General features: G+C 42.3%; 1 protein-coding gene across 1 annotated transcript in view; it reads right to left on the reverse strand.

Annotated features, from left to right (window-relative positions):
• Positions 1-6630: 6630 nt before the first annotated feature.
• The window catches only part of EXOG (exo/endonuclease G), a 20956-nt gene continuing 7533 nt past the window's right edge, over positions 6631-20053 (reverse strand). The window contains exons 5-6 of the mRNA XM_015619710.3: positions 17884-17998; positions 6631-7212 (exon numbers count right to left, since the gene is read on the reverse strand). Of these exons, the coding sequence (XP_015475196.1) occupies positions 6751-7212; positions 17884-17998 (577 nt within the window). The 3' untranslated portion in view covers positions 6631-6750. The remainder of the gene's footprint in view (positions 7213-17883; positions 17999-20053) is intronic.

The following is a 20053-nucleotide window of genomic DNA, read 5'->3' on the forward strand; positions in this document are numbered from 1 at the left end:
AGCATGCTCCTGCACAGCCTCACCCACCTCTTCCCAGCACTGACAGCCTCCGTGGCTCACACCTTGCAGCACCCACAAGCTCTGCAGGGAATACTGCATCCTCCCTTGCTGGCCCAGTGGCAGCCAAACATTCTGAGCAGTTTAGGGACAGTAGATGCACTTTAGCAGGAGAGTTCTCATCAGACTTTTTCCTGCATCCCCACTAAGGACATGTGCCCCCCGAAACTGGGGATGTGGAGCTCAAATCTCTGGTGCAAATCAGGCACAGGAGTGTTGAATATTGGCCTCCAGCTTTTCCAGTGAGTGTGTCTGCTTTTCATATGACTTTGGAGAAGAACATGGCCTGTCCTGGACACTGAGCACCTGGCAAGGGCTCAGGACAGGCAAGCCCAGAAGAGGTGACAGTGTTGCTCTGCTCCCAGTGGGATTTACCCCGATGGCAGCAACTGAAACTTCTTTCCTGAAATCTCCCACGCGCCACAGCACAGATCTCACATAACGAAAACACAACCCTGGAGCCAAAACTCTCCCACACAGCCACACACCGATCCCAACTCCACACCAACACACATTTTACATTCCTGCCCACGGGAATCTCCCCACACTTTAAAACACCTGAAGACTGGAGCAGAGACAAGAGAGGATGGGGAAATTTCCATGCAGATTTTTGCTGCTCCAGCGCAGCTTCTCGCTGTGCAGCTTTTTTCCTTTTAAACTTGCTTGACATTCCAGGATGCCTCTGACACAGGACAAGGAAAGGGGTAAGGTGCTGTCTCCTGGGCTAACACACACCAAACAATCTCTGCATTTGCTGTTTGACCCTGGCAGTATTTGCAGGGCTCCAAAGACCGCCACAGGCAGTGAGGGGCAGGGGGGAAAGGCAGCCCTGTCCCCAGCACACCACTCACCAGTGAGGTCCTGAACTCTCAGTGATCACTAGTGGATTCTCTGATTAGATTTCCTTTGGCTGGAAAGTCAGTCTGATGTATTAATAATACAAAAATACAGTTAGCAATAGGGTAGCAGTAGGAGTAGCAATACAGATGTCTTCAAGATGCAGCTAAGCCTTTATCTGGAGCTCCAGCACAGCAGAGCTTGAGGTGAGCTGATGATGCCTGATGTCAGGGTGATGCTCTGTAGTCCTTGAGTTCCCACTGAAGCAGCTCAGGTTCAGTCCAAGGGCACAGTTTGGCATCCTCCCCTCTAGCAATGCCAGCGGTCAGGTCAGCTCTCTCACATATATTCAGATCTTCCAGTTTTAGTTTACCTTGCACCTTACAACACTCTGTAACCAAATCCAAACTTAAGCCCAGTTTTACAGCCAGGCTGCCTAATCTTTTGTGTCCCACTGTGGCTCCCCAGGGGGTGGGCATGGCCACCTCACTTTTGGAGGCACTGGAGCAACAAAGAGCCACAAAACAGCCATGTGGACAGGAATAGTATTTTTCTTAATATAAGGAAGTAAAAGGAGGCTGGCAAGGAGACAGAATGGTCTTTCTCCATGTGGATGCATCCAAGGGAAGATGGGACAGGACTTAGTGCTGTGAACACCAGCAGCTCAGCGTGTGCTCTCATTCTCTCCCTGGCTCCAGCCCTGCCCCATCAGCTGCTGAGAGCTTATGGGGAAAACTTCCATGGGTTTTTATTTGTTGTCTTGGGAAATACTTATTCTTGACACAACCCAAATTTACTTCTGTGATCTGCTAAATATCTCTGCTCTGTTTCCTAAGCAGAGTTGGAAGCATTTCCTTTCAGACCCATTTCGTGCCTCTCTCCCCTCCCACTATTAATGGAGCCACCGGGATGGCAGCCATGGTACTTCTCAAACCAACATTATCAGCCTTGTGTTCAGCTCTTGGGAGTGAGTATTTTGGGAATACCACGTTGCCACAGCTGTTCATTTTTCACACAGCAGGTGGGGAACCTGCCCTGTTTGAATGGCACGATGGGAAAGGCCAGTTGCTCCGCAGTAATTTACAACATGGGAAAGTGGGGGGTGTTCAGTACCAAGTTCCATCCCAGAGCATCATTCACACACACACACACTTCAGATATTTTAAGCAAATACTCAGAGCTCTGGTTCTTTTCCTCCACGCTATGGCAAAAGCAGAAAAGCCATTAATTGCACGAGCAGATGGTTTTTGGGAAGCCTGTGAGATCTGGCTACACCACCACTGTGTGGAGCTGATTAGATGGACCTGTATCAAAAAATTCTAAAAAAAAGGAAACATTGAAACATTTCCTACATTTCCTTTGCTGCATGGTGAGAAAAGCTTTTCCCATGTGACTGCAGAAGACAATTCAAAAATAACAGCAAAACTGCTCCTCACAAGCCCACTGAGCTGGGTTATCAGCAACAGCACGCTGGGGTTTGTGTGCAATTCCTCCACAGCGTCACTGCTGGGGAACAAACACATGGGCACCAGGATGGGCACAGACAGGAGGCTTTGGGCTTTCCTTCACCACGCTGGCAAGGGTTAAACATATAAAGAGACCAGGTGCTACAGTACCAGAGGTGCCACTGCTCTGCAAACTGCCTCCAAAAAGCCCCTCTCTCTTTTCTCTGCTGTCCCAGCTCTGTTTTACCTGCCTGGCTGGCCCTGCCTGGGGAAGCATCTTTGGATGGCTTCACTGTGGAGACCTCCCACCAAAACCAGCCACAGCCAGGCTGCTGTACCTCAAAAAGCCCATTCCACCCCCTACACAGGTGACAAAGGCACCTGGCAGGCAGGAGACTTTGAGATTCTCTGGGGCTGACAAGGCTGTGTCTCCAGCAAGCAGCCCCAGGGACAGCACGGCTCTAGCTGCCCAGTTTGGCAGGAATTGTACAAACTAGGACTTCCCCCCAGAAAGGTCAGGGGCTTCAAGTCCATGAACCAAACCAAACAAGGCTGTAACAGCTCATCTGCTTGGACACCTCAATAACGAGGTGGTGTACTGGAGAAGCACGCAATCATAGAATTGTTGAGGAAAGAGATCCTCAAATTTCTGGTTATCTTGGTGTATCCTGGTGTATCCAATATACATCACTTTCTCAGGTGAGAAACTGATATTTTAGTGCACCACTCAACACAACTAGCAAAGATCCATCTTTAAAACTATGGGACAAATTGAAAATTGCTCTGAAATAAACCAACCACACAAAAATTAAAAGGAGACGTTTTAGTTCTACCCCCCTCTCCCCACCCAATTGTGTTTATAGATGTAAATCAATAGCACTGCAAGACAACACTGCAGGGTTAAATCCTCAGTTAAATCTTCACCTAGAATGAAATGCTTTAGGAAGATGGAGACAAAATTATCTTTGTAGCAGATACACAACTTGGGTGGTCAATGTGAATGCACTTCCAGACATTACTGTCAAAAACCTTATCTAGGAAAAATCATTAGCTTCATACTGCTCTTGATATAATGTTTCAATATAATGGTTGAAACAGCTCATTTTAAACGGGTATTTCAGTATCACAAAGAGAAATACAGTTATTATGGGCCAGAGACACTCGAGCCATGTCCCCCATCATTTTTGGCTGCCGGGGCTGACACTGTGGAAGGAGTCTGCCCTCAAAAGGCCAAACACTAAAGTGCTCCGAGTGCAGACAGAAGTCCATGAGCACAGCAACAGCTCCTCCTGGCATTCCCTTCCCATCTGCCTCTTGTCTCCCACCACTTCCACCCTGATTCCAGCCCAGCAGAAACGGTCAAGAGCAGGAGAATATCAGAAAACATTGTATCAGTCTGTGGACAGCCCAGCTGTCAACTTTCCCCTGTGATTTGGTCATTTATCTTCTAAAACAAACACAGGAGAGCAGCGGAAGAACAAAGAACAAATTTCTGCTTTTCCAGGACTCCTGCTGCTTAGCTGCAGCACAGAGGTTCCCACTGTCACCACAGATGCACATGATTAATTGTGCCACAGGAATGACAGATGGACACGGACATAGCACAGCTCTCATGGATGTTGAATCAATTACTCACAGAGGTGGCTCAAACAAGTGTGTAAAGCCTCACCCCTTTGCTATTACTCATCTTTTATTTCCTACTATAAAGAAAGCACATTTTTTTGCTCCACGCCAGACTCCATAGTTAATTGAGATCAGGAAACCAGCAGGAGGGGAGCAGGTGAATGTTCTCTTTGGCACAGAGCAGCTCTGGAAGTGGTTTCACGGTTCACCACCTGCTGCCGCCCTCCGAGGGGAGCTGAGGAACACCAACCATGCTCAAACGGGGCTGAAAATGATCCAGGGAGCTCAGGCCATGCTGTAAGCCACAAAGCATGGAAATTATGGTAATTGGGGCTCACAGGAATCCAAAGGGGCATGTAAGGCCTGAAGAGGTCCTCTGAGGGAGCAGCTGTCTCCACAGCAGGACTCCACAGGAATGTGCTCGGTGCTCCCGCTGCTGTCACAGTGGCGAGCTGTCAGCAGCAAGGGATGGCACCTGGAGCTCCTCACGCACACCTGGAGCTCCTCACACACACCTGGAGCTCCTCACACACACCTGGAACTCCCCCCACACTCCTGGAGCTCCTGACACATACCTGGAGCTCCTCACAACCCCTGGAGCTCATCCACATAAACCTAGATCTCCTCATGCACACCTGGAGCTCCTCCACAAACACCTAGATCTCATCACGCACACCTGGAGCTCCTCACAACCCCTGGAGCTCCTCCACAAACACCTAGATCTCATCACGCACACCTGGAGCTCCTCACAACCCCTGGAGCTCCTCACAACCCCTGGAGCTCCTCACACACACCTGGAGCTCCTCACAACCCCTGGAGCTCCTCACAACCCCTGGAGCTCCTCACACACTCCTGGAACTCCTCCCACACTCCTGGAGCTGCTCACACACCCCTGGCACTGTCCCAAGGCAGGTTTTTGCTATGGATGGACACCACTGTCTAGCACTGAGATCTGCTTCAGCCATCCCTGGGGGTGTCAGCACCACAGGGGAGATCTGCAACCTCCCAGCTGAAAGGATGAAGAGGAAGGTGGAAGGCTGAATTAAAAACCATAAATAATTCAAAGAATGGGGAAAAAGAGAATGCAAAGGGCAACTGAGCAGGTTTCAAAGGGTGAGAGCATGGCAATGCCTAAAGGCTGCTTGGACTCCAGTGAAACACTCACTGGACCACCAAGAGGCACGTGAAGAATTTGGCATTTTGTTACTCCAGACGACCCTGCTCCACTCCCCTGACACCTTCCATATTCTGCAAAAGGAAATGTGGCTTCTTGATTTGCAATTTACTGCTTTTATTACATCTGATAGGATTTTCAACCACAATTCTGGGCTAAAATCGAAATGAGCAAACATTTTGTCAGGATCTCACCCAATTTGTCTCTGATTCATGTGAGCAGTAGGTTTTTATGATGTCCTTAGCTAGTGACATTTCTCTGGATTTAAATGTCTGGATTTTGAGTACATGTTCTTGGCAAACACAGAAGTGTCATGGGAACCACGGCTTGCTTTATGAAGTGATCTGCTTTGGGATACTGCAACTGAGCAGAGAAGGAAACTACAGAGCTCTTAGAAGCCCCAGCTGATGATTCACAGCATCCAAATAATGCTCCTGATTCATCCTTTATGAAAACATCCCCATTCAGCCAGGCACTACACGACCCTTCTTTCATGTGAAAACTAACGAAGGTGTTTTTATAGCACAAACTCTAAATGTTTATCAAGTCTCACCATCAAAAAAATGCTAAATATTTCCAGATTTTACTCTTTCTTTTCAGATGGAAGATGTCAGAGGATACAAGTCAAAATAAGTTGCACAAATAAAAGTACGAAACTAATGAAAAAATTTTCATTTCATCTTCCAAGTAGATGTAAATCTGATAAACATCAGTTGCCACTAAAAAGAACTGGAAATGCATTTTCAGTCAATAAACAAGTTTTGTTGCAGAGTTTATAGTCCAAAGGCAGAAAAAAGCCAGTGAGTGACTACAACAACCAAAAAGAAAGTAGTGTTCACCTCTGAAATCAAACAATATGCAAGAAAACATGTTTATCTGAACTTAGTGGTGAAAATTAAATATTAATCTTACTTTAATTTGTGAAAACCCAAACTACACTGGTAGGCACTTGATTAAACTTTAGTTCTATTGGGGTTTTCTTACCAAAAATTGCAGAATTATACATGGTGGAATAAGTTTGTCACAAATGATAACAATTGTGAGCTCCTGACATGCTGAAGTATTCAAATCATACAAGATCAGGTGAGGTTTTGGTTAATACAACTAAGGGAAGACCATATTATGTCTTACATGTCTCTAATAAAAGTGTTAAATGAAATAATTCTTAATCAATTTAATTTTCAAAATATTACGGAAAGTACAATTGCTTCTACAGCACTGCAGTGAGAGACATTTGGGGGTGGAATTCCACATAAACATGTTCCACTTGTATTCCCAAGGTGTCTACTGTCTATCTTTTTGATATTCCTAGAAGTGATTCCACATAAACCCCAAGTCTGACATCCCAGGTGGAAAACAGCACAAAGCCTTTCCTGGAGACCCAGTGATCTACCCAGGCCAGAAATGGATCCCTTACACTTCCCATGTCTAAGTAGTGCAACCAACCACACGTTTGCATCATGTTACACAAGAATGAGCATTATTCCAAACCAATTAGCTTCCAAATATTTCTTTATTGTTTTCACAACTCAAAAAAGGATGAGTCAATGTGCCCTCATCTTCGTGTTTGCCTTCAGTTCCCCTTTCCAAAAACCCAAACAACTTCCTGAATACTCAGCCAGCTCTCCCCTCTCTAGCTGCTACTGGCTTTTCCTGCAGCAGTTCTTCCTCCTTCTTCTTGTAAAGCTTTAGGAGATAGTCATCAGGCTCAATTCCTGCCTCCTGTAACTCTGCCATGGCTTTCTCCAGCCGGTGCAGCGTCCGGGCGCTCTGCACTTTGCGGGCAGTGATGTACAGCGTGAATTCCTTGAAGCCCATCAGTCTGCAGGTATCCACCTCACAGATATTTTTAACATCTTTGGTCTTGTCCACCTGGGGGAAGAAAACTAAACCTGACATTCTTTCCAGGTCTTCAACACTGACTTGGAAGTCAGTGAGCTGGTGGCTGAAGCCTATGGGATCGTTTGGCACCACGAAAGCTCCCAGGACCAGGGGCTCTGAGGACGTTCTGCTCCGCCTGGCGAGGATCACCTTGTACAGGTGGGATGGTACAGCCACATCATCCTTTCCAATCACCTGCCAAAAGGAAAGGACTGTTACAGATACAAAATCATGGAATTGTTTTGGTTGGAAAAGACCTTTAAAATTGTCAAGTGCAATCATTAATCCAGCACTGCTAAGTCCACCACCACATCTTCATGTTCCCTCTCTCTGGAGCCTCTCTCCTTTTTGTAACTACAATAACTTAATATTATAACATACAATAAAAGTTCTGACATGACAATTCCAAATCATGGAGATTTTAATATGCATTTCAAATCAACTCTAAGTTACCGTCTGTCACTTATTTTTTTCTCTATTACCCACACCCAGGTAGCATTTAAAAGCTACTTTACCTAAGTAAGCATTTTTTGAGGGAATCTGGATATACAGTACATTCAGTAACTCAGTATCTTCTTGGAAGAGAAGCCTATCCAAACAAAATGCACCTAGTTCTTCCATAAATTCCCTACAATCCAGCTTCAATGCTCATACATGTTGGGTTTCCTCCTGTGTCCCACAGACCAGGATCCAGGGATTTAAGGGGAGCCCCAAGAGTGGAGGACCAGGATTGTTGAAGTCTCACACTCACATGCACATAGCAGACACTGCATCCTGTGCCAGGGATAACTCCAGGGGAATACACCTATTGATGGCAAATATAATCTCTCCAGGACTTAAAAAATTATGCTCATGCATGCATTAAATTAGGCTTTTCTGTTTCTTTGCTATTGCTGAACTGAATCTGTCATCTTAAGAGACTGTAACAGGCTCACACATGGAAAATCCGAGTTTTGTATAACACTTCTGTAAGTACCCTTCTCAAATCCATGCTTTTATTCTAATTGCAACAGAAGAAAAAGATGCAGATCCCTTACAAAAACTACAAAGGCATTTTATTCTGTATGTAAAATCCAGTAATTTGGTGCTGTTTCCAGGATTTGCAATACCTGCAAAAGCAAAGACTGATTGTTTTCATTTTTTTGACAGCTTTTGTTAGATAGACTTAAAATACCATTTCAGGGAAAGCAGGTATTTATCACATTAATTGTAAATATTTTACAAACTAATCCAGTGCCAACACTGACAAAAACATACCTTGTCCACTCATATATTGAGTATAACTCAATCACATAATAAACACTTCCTATGTACACTTTTCTCTGAGTATTCAGCCCTTTTGCAAATGAAAATACATTTTTAAAATTAAATTTTGCCTGTGGCTACCAAACCAAGGTTCATGCTGGTCTATTCCAATAGTTAATTAAATTTCAGTTACAAATTCTTTCCGTGATTTGTGTCCTCTACCTCTGTTACCAGTTTTTTTAAATGACTGGTCCTAAAGTCTTACTGGTTTTAGACCAAAACCAGAGAAAGGACCTTCAGGAGAAAGGGAAAACTGATAATTTTTTTTCATTTTTTTGTGCAATAACATAGTAGTAGTAACATTACTCCTGTTGCTGGAAAACACATGCTCTTAGATTTATCTACTGTGTTCCATCCCTTGCCCTAAGCCAGGCTATTGAATAGTTTTGCTGTAGTTTAAACTTTTTTCATTGCTTGGGGTTTTTTGGAAGGTGGGGTTTTGTGTGTTTTTTGGGTAGGTTTGTTCTTGTTCTGGGTTTTTTTGGTTGGTTGGGTTGGGTTTTGGTTTTTTGAGGGTGGGTTGGATTATTTGGTTGTTGTTTTCTTAGAAAAATTGTCACAGCTATGCCACCAACCTTCTCCCAAGTAATACTCTGCCTAGACATCAACCAGCCACTGAAACTGCTTAAGGAATGAATTCCTTATGCCAAATCACCTTTCCCTTTCAATGATGACAGATGAGCTGATAGGGAAATGAGAGCTCCTGAGTGTCAAAGCACTTTGCATTTAGCATTCTGTGTATGTGAAACCAGAGCTACAGCTCCCCAGGACCAACACCATAAATAATCAAAACTGACTGATGCACAGGTAATGCTAAAATGTATTAAAACCAATGTAGCAGCACACTGTTGTATCTGGTGAGTTAACAATGAATTACAAAATGAATAGTGCTGGGAGTTTTAACCTAGTTGAGATCAGTAGCACTTGAGCTGGGGAGTACCTACAAAATACTGGGGGTGAGATGGAGACAGCCAAGAAAATCCCTGAAGGGGAAAGTAAGGAGTTCATATTTCCATGTTCACCCAAGGGCACCCAGTGATGACACTGCCAAAGGCAGGAGGCTGGGGCTCCCCTTCTCCCCAGGAGCAGTGAGCTTGCAGAGCCTGCACTGCAACCCCACCTCCTGCTCATTCCTACAGCAGGGAGGAAGCTGAGGAAGAGGAGAAGAAAGAGGCTGTAGCCTCCTGAGAGAAGGCAGTAGTGAGGCTAAACCCCAGTCCTCAGCATCCTCCTGGGCCAGCAACCTCCTGACCTGCAGCATTCCCATGCAGTGTGGCCTTTTCCAGGCCTCTTTGCACACTTTTCCCACTACAAATCCATGGATCTGTACCAGGCCCTCCTTAGCTCGGCTCCCTCCTTCTCCACACCTCCCACACACATCCACATCCAGCATCCTCACTCTGGTGCATAAAAGACCAGAGGAAGGGCGAGCACACAGATGGAGCTGCACAAGGATCTCCAATTAGGGAGGTACATGGAATATGTAAAACAAACAGGTGAACACGTGTGGAGCGAGCTGAGGGAACTGGGGATTGAGGCTGAGGGCTGAGTGGGTGGATAGAGAGGCTGGGGAATGAATAGAGCTGCACACAGAACAGTTAGGTATGAGATGGAAATGTTGAATTCCTCAAGTGGGTGTTAAGGGAAAACAGAACCGGTGCTTATGTAATATTATGCAAATATATATATTCTATGCAAAATAATGCATTTTTATGCATAGTATGGGCACCTAGGAAGAGAGAAGAGATGAAAAAGAGAGGATTAGTTTAAAACGAAGGAAGGGCTGGCCTTTTGAGAAATGTAGATCTATATTCAACTCCATGTATGTAATGGTCATATGTAATTTATGCACCATTGCAGTTCCATGTAAACTCTCTTTTGAGAATTTCTGTAAAATTTAAGCAGTGCATAGGCTTCCTACCAATTTCTCTGAACAGCAGCAAACTACTACTGCAATGACTTCACTGAGTGCTAATATTGTAAAAGCAGATAAAACCCTCTTCAGGCTGCCAAACTGCCAGAGTCCACAGGTGTCCCTTCCTTACTCAAAACAGGGCATAAAAATCCTATGCCCAGCTAATTCTGTTGGAGAATAACACCATCAAAGGTCAGTGCCTGATTTCTCTGACAAGAGTAAATATGCATAACTAAGAATAAATGTCTTTTTCTGCAGTTTAACACTTTATGTGCACCATGCACAGGATGCATCACCAGTGATTTCTGCAGTGTGACCCAATGATTTCTGTTAAAAAAGGAAATGCAGTTCTGGAGCACAGCCAAGTGTTTCCACCATTGCTCCCAGTAATATTCCACACTTTGCTGTTTTATGGGAGTAAACAGAGAAGCTGCAGAGAAATGTTTCCATAGAGTTGCCCTCACAGCAGCTCAACTTCCAGAGAAAGAAGTGAAAAAGTGAAGTTTGGAATAGAAGAAAGAGGCAGGAAAAACAAACTCCACAATTCCATTTCCTATTGCCACCTAGAGGATTTTCCTCCCCAACTTCAGCAGCCTCAATCACTATCCAGATCTGCACCATCCCATTTATCTCACTGCTTTGCCTGGCAGAGAGCATATGCTCCTATTGTAACAGGATGGAAAATGGCTCAAGATTATCCACACACAGATGTTGACTTTGATTTGTGCCTGTCTATCCACAAGCAGCAGATGATCTTTCAGAAATCAAGGCCTGAAACAGGCTCTGTCCCAGCTGGAAAGGAACAGAAGTTTTTTAAGAGTATCTGTGATTCTAAGAGGAATTTTGTGCTCCAATACAAGCAAGAAAACATAGCAATGGCCTTTTGAAATCACTGCTGCCCCACATGCTTTCACACCATGTTGGTAACAGCCCACAAGGCAAATTTTTGTGCAATCTTTTGAAAATTCCCATTTTGTAATTGCTACGAAATTTTGCTTAATCTTCCGAATTTTCAACAGGCTCATAACACGAAAAAAAAGGCACTCAAGCTAAAAGCCTTCTTTTTATAGCATTAAATATATTTCTTTCCCATCATCATTTGGGAAACCAATGTGAAATTTCAGATGCTTTGCTGTCTATGTTAATTCAGTGTAAGAATGTGCATTGCCCTAAATTTTTGCAGCTACTTATTCCTTTCATTTTTGTTTCTTTGACTGAAGTAGTATCACCTAATAATGTACCATTATCATAATGTCATTTTCAGAGCAGTGTTTTTATTTTTTTATCATTACAGACATTCTACAAGTGTGTGTGAATTTGCTACTGTTCTCAAAGCCCAATTAAAACATGGACAGCTGTCATGAGGGCAGACCATTAAAATGTGTGCAATTGCTGACATTCAGAGATGTTTGCCTATCACTAAAATAACAAATGTGTTGGTAAGCAGTTGTAAAAAACCTAAAAAGCTCACAGGGAGAGATAAGGGCAGAACATTTCTTAAATCAGAGAGAATTCAGAGAGCTTTGATAAATTCAGTCTTACAGCCAAGTCATTGGATGAGGACTTGCCTTAAGCTTGGCTCTCTTCCTAATTTTGGCCAAATCCTGTTCTTGACTGCAGGTTTTAAAAACAGATGAAGCAAATTTGATAACACCTGTGGAGTCCTTAAGTATCAAAATAAATAATGAAGACATTTGCTAATGGCATCTAGAGTAAGTTTAAGCATCTGGCATGAACTAATGCCACCTTCATGGTGGTAATCAGATAAATACAAGGCAGTCCCTAAAAATGTCAGTTTGGAGTTTATGAGATAGAAAACTCCATGAACAAGTGAAAAGTCATAGAAGAAACATAATGGCAGAACAGCTGAGATTATATGAGAAGAAAACAGGGTGTTATTATTACTGGAAACTTTAAACACAAACCAATGTTATCAAATTTTCATTTTACACTGGGCTTGTTACAGCTTCACAGATTGAAAAAAAATTATCTTCCTCTGCAAGGGTACAGCTCATTTTTAAAAGAAAGGGCTCCTGAATCCAAAAGTGGTATTTTGCCACCTAGTGACTAGAAACTGAAAATCCACCATGCACAGAATCAGCAGAAGGGACTAACAAGCCCTTCATCAGTGAGAGGCAACTCTGGATTGTCAATTATCTGTGATTCTCTCAGAACCTGGCAAACAGAAATCACACTCAATCATGCCTTAACCACCAGCACACACTGAAGAGTCCTTTCATCAGACGGTACCATCATCAAATACTTTAAAATGTCAGGTCCAGCAATTCCCTTGACACTCCAGTAGCTGTTTCTTCACTCTATGAGTTTCTAACCTGAGTTTAGAACTGAGCCAGAAATGCAAACAGAACTATCTAAAAAGAAGCACAACCAGCTCCCTGTGACAGAGTCCTTCCCCCTCCACCTGGCAGCAGCAAAATTAACACTTCCATCACATTTCTTGGAGGACAGAATTCAAGGAATCATTCCTGTTCCCCAAGCATGATACTGACCATGTCCATCAGATCTTCCACTGTAGATATAACATCATTCCTGCTGATGTGATGCCACGTTTGGCAACCCAGAGCTTTATTATCATTTGACACTGAATTCTGCACAGAAACAGACTTTCTGGCAGTACAAAACATTCCATTTACTATCAGTGTCACTTTATTTACTCGATCATTGTGACAGCATTAACTGCCTTCACTCAAGTTCCTTCTGGGTTTGTTAGGCAGCACTGATTCTGCCCAGAGTGTTTTCCCCCAATATTTGAGAGAGCTCTATCAGATGGCACTGAGAAGAACTGAGGGGTGTGAAGGCAGACCTAGCAACACACAAACCAGAAAACACTACAGATAAAAATCATAGTAACAATCTGCACAGCCAAGCACTCCAAAATGCAAATGCATGTACTTCAGGAAAATTTAATTTGTTATGGTTGGTCTGATTGCTATTGCCAAAACGTTTGGCAATCCTAAAAAGGGAAGGAAAAAAAAAGCCAAGAGATGGTAGAAAAAACAGCTACTCTTTTGAATACAGAGTTATGACATTAAAAGACAGATGCCCTCACCCCTTTTTTTTTCTTTAATAAAGAGGGAATGTATATATATCACATCTGTAATAAATTGTATTTACATGATGACAGACTACTGCTTGCACAGAATCCACTTAGATTTACTTATAAATGAATCCACCACAGTCCTTAACACCCCATTTCCTATAACTCATATGAAGTTATATGCTCATATGAAGCATAACCTTCAGAATGGGTACAGTGCTAAATAAAAGCAGATCTGATTAATCTCTCCTGCACCTTCAATGTTTCTTCTCCTCTCACCTTAACCCAGTGTCTATTCCATTCATTTGTACCTCACATCTAAATCCAGGGCTGACAAAGCTCTGATGGTTTCCACCAGCTCATCTAAGATTGAACCCTTTGCATAAAGTTTATGAGAATCTGTGAGGACCTACATCCAGTAGTTATCTCTGTAGCCTTGGAAACACTTGGAGCTGCCAACAAATAAGGAATAGTTCCCAGGTTTATTTCCTCCTTTAACAAGCATTCCTTCTCCTACAGTATCTTAGTAAGAGACAACCTCTACTAGTTCTGAAAGTTAACTGGGTAAAACCATAAAGTACCATCTTATATTTGAGAGGTGCAATTTGTTTCCCAGTTATTTGCCACAGACAGAGATGACACCCGTGCCTTCTGGAACAGTTATTGTGCCTCTCTGGCCCAGCCTGGTGATTCAATTTAGAAAATTAAATAGCACACACGACTCCAGTATGAACCTCATGTTATCAGTAAAAAGTACATTAGAATGTCTTTTTCAAACAACAAACAAAATGTTATCTAAACTGTATTTTCATTTGCCAGCCACAGCCAATTCTTGAAATAGCATTCACTAGGATGGCCATGGGAATGGGGAGGGTGGAGCACTGAGCATGACGTAGTTAATTATTGCAAAATTTTTATTTCAAACTCCAAATCTGCTGACAGAGGAAAATCACTAAAGTGACAGTCACTGAAGAGCAGTAATGTATGAAACAAGACAATGTCATTTTGATTTGATCTGGACAAAGATGAAAAACCTGCATCTGCCTCTGCAATGACACAGAACAGATTTTTCCTGTTGGCATTCTATTCTACATATATTCTCAAAATATGTTTTTCAGATACCAAGCATGGTCATCAATCTACTCCTTGCAATAAAAATCTCCGCTGGAGACAGATGAAATGACAGAACATATCTGAGGATACCACAAGTACAGCCAATAGACAGAACAATGCTGGCATCTAAGGAGCTCAAGGTTAATTCCCTTTCTGGAATTAAAGAGCAAATGGTACCAGAGTCCAAGCATGAACTGGGAACAAAGCCATGACTCTGTTTCTCCTCTATAGTGATCTAAAAATAACCTTTCTGGATGTCTGATGAGAAAAGCACCATGAGTAAAACCATGGATACATATTTCACCACTCCTTTAGCCAAAAACAAGGAAACTAAGATTGAAGAGATGATCTGAAACAAATCAATCCAGACAAATTCACTGTAGCACTTCTGTGTTCTCTTTTTTTCCCTTTCACAGCTCTAGTCTGAGAGAACAAAAACATTAGAGAGCAGCTGAGCCTTAAGAGCGGCATGGGCAGATTACAGGTTGAGAGTTTCAGCACTCTCGTGTGCACTGCAGCACTTCTCCTTGAACAGCACAGAGGAAGGAAAGGACATCTCACACCAGCTTCTCATGCCCAAACAATGAGGACTAAAACCCCTTTCAGTCTGGTCATTTGTGTCAACTGAGCAGACTTCACTCTGCAAGACAGCTAAGAGGTATCTTCCCTTCACAACCCTTGGTGCTCCTCCTTCAGGGGCAGAATCCCACACTACCAAAATCAATGGCAATGACTACAATTATATCCAAGGTGTTTGTTTGAACTTCTCTCCAGTACTTTGACACGCTGTGTTTCGTCCTCTAAGTGTATGTGTTGATAAAAGAAAAACAAACAAACCCAACACTCCCCTCTACTCTGAAGTCTCTCTCCTCAAAGCACAACTGCAATGCAAAGCACAAAAACTTAAGGCATGAAGAAATTTCTAAATATAAGAACCCCATGGTTCTCTGCCTGTATTTATTTAGAGGACTCCAATTAACAGTTTAATATTTTGAACAAATAAACAAACCCAAAACCCACTATTTTACTTTTCCCACCTGGAGACAGTATTATCTGTACTCAAATAAAAATCAATTTACATAATGAATCTCATTGTAGGAAGCTGAGTAAAAGGATTTATGAATGTGAACAAGTGGTGACACACAAACAGGAACACCATCACTTCATCATTTTCAATCCTATACTGAACTTAAGTTCATAGTAAGACCAAAACTGGCAAAACATTCCCAAGAGACCTGTGTTGTCATCAAACCCAAAGATGATGAAGACAAAAGACAAGAATTGAATGAGATGAGAATCACAATTGTATGGGTATTTTGTGCCAGTATTATTTCACCACTCTACCCAGGTATCAAGTTATTTTGAATAAAGCCAGTAAGATGCAGTATCTGCTCTGATTTTTACCTGTGGAATACTAAAATTTACATTTCAAAACCAAGACTGAGAATGACAGTCATTTCTCAGAAAATGCAATATTCCTCTTCTAAGTAAACACTTTCTCTAGAGAAGAACGAGAAAAGGATGAGCAAGATTAAAGTGAATCCATTGATAGATGCAGTTGATAGATGATTTAACTTCTTCCTGGAAATGATTTCCACTTATAAAATGTTCAAGGCAGCTCAGGATTTTTAATTCTTTGCTATGCAAGATGAATAGATTTTTTAAGGATGAAAAATAAATGCAGTATCTTGACAGCTACAAGGAAGCAAATCCCAGCAAGCCATGTGCAAGCCTGGAGAACTCTCTACCATTCTGAGTGACAGGAAACCAAATGCTCAGTTGAAGATTGTTGAGAGGGAACATCTCCCTCCTGCTCCCAGCTATGTGCTTTTGGACAGATCTCATGCTGTCACTGAGAAGCACTGAACTACTCTGTGTGCTGCCTCAATCTTTCTACAGCAGTACAAAACACAGCCAGTAAACCCAGTATGGCTTGTTTTCTATTGCCATATTGTATTTCTATTGCTGGGTAATCAAGCATTTTGTGGAAGGATCTGGCAGTCATCAGCACTAGCAGACAAAAGAAACTCTGGAATGTGGAAGGAGCAATGGTGAAGCGAGCACCTGTGGGTGACACAGGATGACAGCCGACCTAAAGTTGGCTTTGCCACAAATTTATCATCTGGCATTGGTCATATCCCTAAAGCATTCATCCACTTGAAAAATGAGCACAGTCTGCACCTCCCTCACAAAGATGTGGTGAGAGATGAAGTTTGGAACTGCTACTCAACATGAAGAAGGTAACTTATTACTACTGCACTTTCATATGCGTAACTCCCCCCAAAAACAAGAAACCCAAATCCAAAGCTGAGATTTTGTGACAGTCAAGGTTTGATGTGTGTGGCTGGGGACATAAGGAACAGATTCTCAAGAAGTAAAATGGTAAAAGCAAATGGGAAAAATCACATTCTATGATGACTGAGCTGCAAGTACAATCAAATGGAAATCACCTTTGTATTTACAAAGGAGAAATAATGTGTAACACTCACTGCAAAACAAGCCAGTGTTGAAAGATGAACATCTCTCCCTTTTGGGTCTCTCACATCCCTCTGAAATAGGAGGTTGTTTTGGCAAGTTCATTCATTGCTCCTCAGAGAACTAGTTGGAAGATGAATTGCTCATAAGCTGAAGCTGCAGTTGATTCAACTACTTATTTTCAAGGAAAAGTGTTTTTTCAAGAGGTGCAAAATGCAGCATTTATTATTTGCATTATGCCAGCTTTCATCTGCAACTGCAAATAGAAATAAATCTCATTGCAGTGGGGGCAGAAGGCAACTCTCTTGAGTAACTTACCATTCTCAAACCTTACAGATGTCTAAACACAAGCCTACTACGAATAACTCTGGGAGAGCAACAATAAATTCACCTCAGCTTCAAAGCCTGTCCCATCTGTCTGTCAGTGATGGTTTCTACAGACTGTGCATGATAAATCTTCAGAGTATTTTAAGCAGGTAATAAAAACAGGGAGCTAAATGAAGGGGAGTATCAGTACCATTGACCAGTGATTACACTGCACTAAGTCTTGCAAGTGACTGTGGCATGCTCAGAATCTCAGCTGCAAGGCCTCATCCAAGTGATGCCTGTGGTGGAGCAGCACACAATTGCCAGAGCACTGGCACTCCAATAAACTAAAGAGTTTGGAGAGACCCATACTACCTCTGCATTCCACTGTTTCTAAAGCACATGAAGAAATTGATTGAATAGATGTCTGTGCATTAACAAACCCCATTGATTCTGACTGGATGAACAGTTCTACTGCTGACTGTGGATATGAAACAGATCTCTATAAATAAACAAATTATTTTAAAATTATGCTTCTTCATGTATAGGCAAGATGTAACATTTCTGCTAATCTTGTCCCAACAAGTATTGCACATTTTATGCATTTTTCCTGTACAAAGATGCCCAACTTTTGTTTTATCAAATTATGATATAATTACAACTGCACTATTATCCCAGCAACATATATACATACCTGATAAGTAACACTCTTCTTTCCATCACCATTTGTTTGAGGCAAGGTAAGAGGTCCAGAAACAACCCAAACATCTTCAAATCTCTCAGTCAATTCCCGACAGTACATTTCCATTCTGGAACATATTTGTCAGATAGAGAAAAGTCAGCTGGAAAGATTTAATCTTTGAGACACACTGCAAAGGGAATGGTGAACTACTGACAGGGAGCATTTTTCCAGATTCATCTGAGTGATTCACAAGTCAAAGAAAGTAAAATGTAGGCCCAAGTCCTGCTTCCCATTTGTCCCCTGTAAATAAGGTTCATTTATTTACAGACATGTGTTACTGCACACATCTGAAAATGATTTCTGCAGCTTTAGCACGTCTGAATAGCTGAGTTCTCTACTTACTCCCACACTTGACACTAGAAATATACTGTTGGTGGTCACTTGGGATTAGAAAAATAGAATTGTTCTAAACAGCAATTTGAAGCATTTTTACTTTGAAAAGTTTTATCATATTATTGGATTTGTGTGTTTCTCCCCAAGGAATCAAAGTCCTGAAACACAGTTCTTTCTGTAGTTCAGAGTACTGAGGAAAGTTTCTGTGTGCCATTTCCACTAACTCTGTTGTTTGTTTTTTTTTAATAGATATAAAACTATTCAAAAATAAAGTAGCAACTCCAGAAATGCTACCATATTTTTGCTGTTTAAACTGATTCAGTTTACAGCATATAGTATTTCTCAAATAAGAAGGTTTCTGGATCACACCTATTTTACAGAAAAGATTAACAAGGCCAGGTTGGATGGGGCTTTGAGCAATGTGATCTAGGGGAAGGTGTCCCTGCCCATGGCAGGGGGGTTGGAACTAGGTGATATTTAAGGTCCCTTCCAATCCAAGTAATTCTATGATTACACCACATCTTTGATTTAACACTCCAACTGTTACAGAAATCACATACAGTGAGTAAGCATTGGTCCTCTACAAAGGTAAGAGTCACACTTCACACAAATGGATAGAGTAGTAGTCAGACACATTACCCCAGCTAATCTGGCTGCCTCTGAAAAGGGGAGGTTTCACCACCTTCTCTTTCTTGTCACAGCTCCCCCTTGGGCCACTTGAGCATTCTTTATTTGTCAACATCCCTAAACAAAACCAGTATTTTTCCTGGTGCTGGGTACTGAGCACCAAAATTTTTTGTTGTGTACTGAGGTGTATTAACAGAAGGAGCCACACAAATGAGAATGAGCAAGAATGAGCCCTTTCTTCATGAAGATACACCAAAGCATTGACTACAAGTGAATTCTTTTCCTACTGCCACCAGCTTTGCTTCCAAGCAGCCCAGCTCCTCAGGCTGTCTCATGGCAGGGCAACACAAACACCACCTGGAAGGAATGGGAATAAATGCAGCTAGGGAGCAAACTGCTTTTGGTGGCAGGAGGGGCAGAGACTGCAGTGACCATGAAATCACACTCAAAACAAGACAGAAAAGAGTTAAATAGCAGTTGGAAGAGAATGAAGAATATTAAAGTGGAGTTAGAGCACAGCATGGAGCCAGTCCAGCAGTTTGCTATTAACAGCTTGCTGGATGATTATAGTCCTGCCCTCTCTTTTCCTACAGCTCCCCTTGTCTGTCACAGCTGACCACTCCTAATCCACCTTCCATGCTGGTTCTAGAACTCGTCTCGTGAGTTGATCCAATTTTCTAATCTGGGTGGCAAATGAAACTGACTCACCAAAGTCAGGCTACTAGCAGAGCTGGAACTGGGAAACCAGCAAAAACACAAAGCAGGAGGGCAAACACCACTTTAGAAAACAACACACTTATACTGACTGAACTGCGTTGTCTACCTGCACTTCAGATGACAAGTCAAGAAGCAAGGAATTAAAGCAAGATAAAGGAAGAGAATATTGAATCTAGGAAGGGATATAACACATGAGAAATATGGTATCCCTAAAAATATTTATTATTAAATAAATGATTGACAAAAAAAGTGGCATTTCTGCCTTTTTCATGCCTTTAAAATCTTGGAACAGGGTGCTGGGGTTGGGAAAAAGTGGTAATAATTGCTTAAACTTCAGGGCTGATAGTGCCAGAGGAAATTTTCAAACACCCCCTATGATTTCCTGATTAGGCAGATGTGGCAGCGGCCTCAGGGGAGACAAAGAGTTACATTGTCCCACCCCAAA

Source organism: Parus major, chromosome 2 (genome assembly GCF_001522545.3).
Source record: "Parus major isolate Abel chromosome 2, Parus_major1.1, whole genome shotgun sequence".
In the NCBI taxonomy this organism is placed as follows: Eukaryota; Metazoa; Chordata; class Aves; order Passeriformes; family Paridae; genus Parus; species Parus major.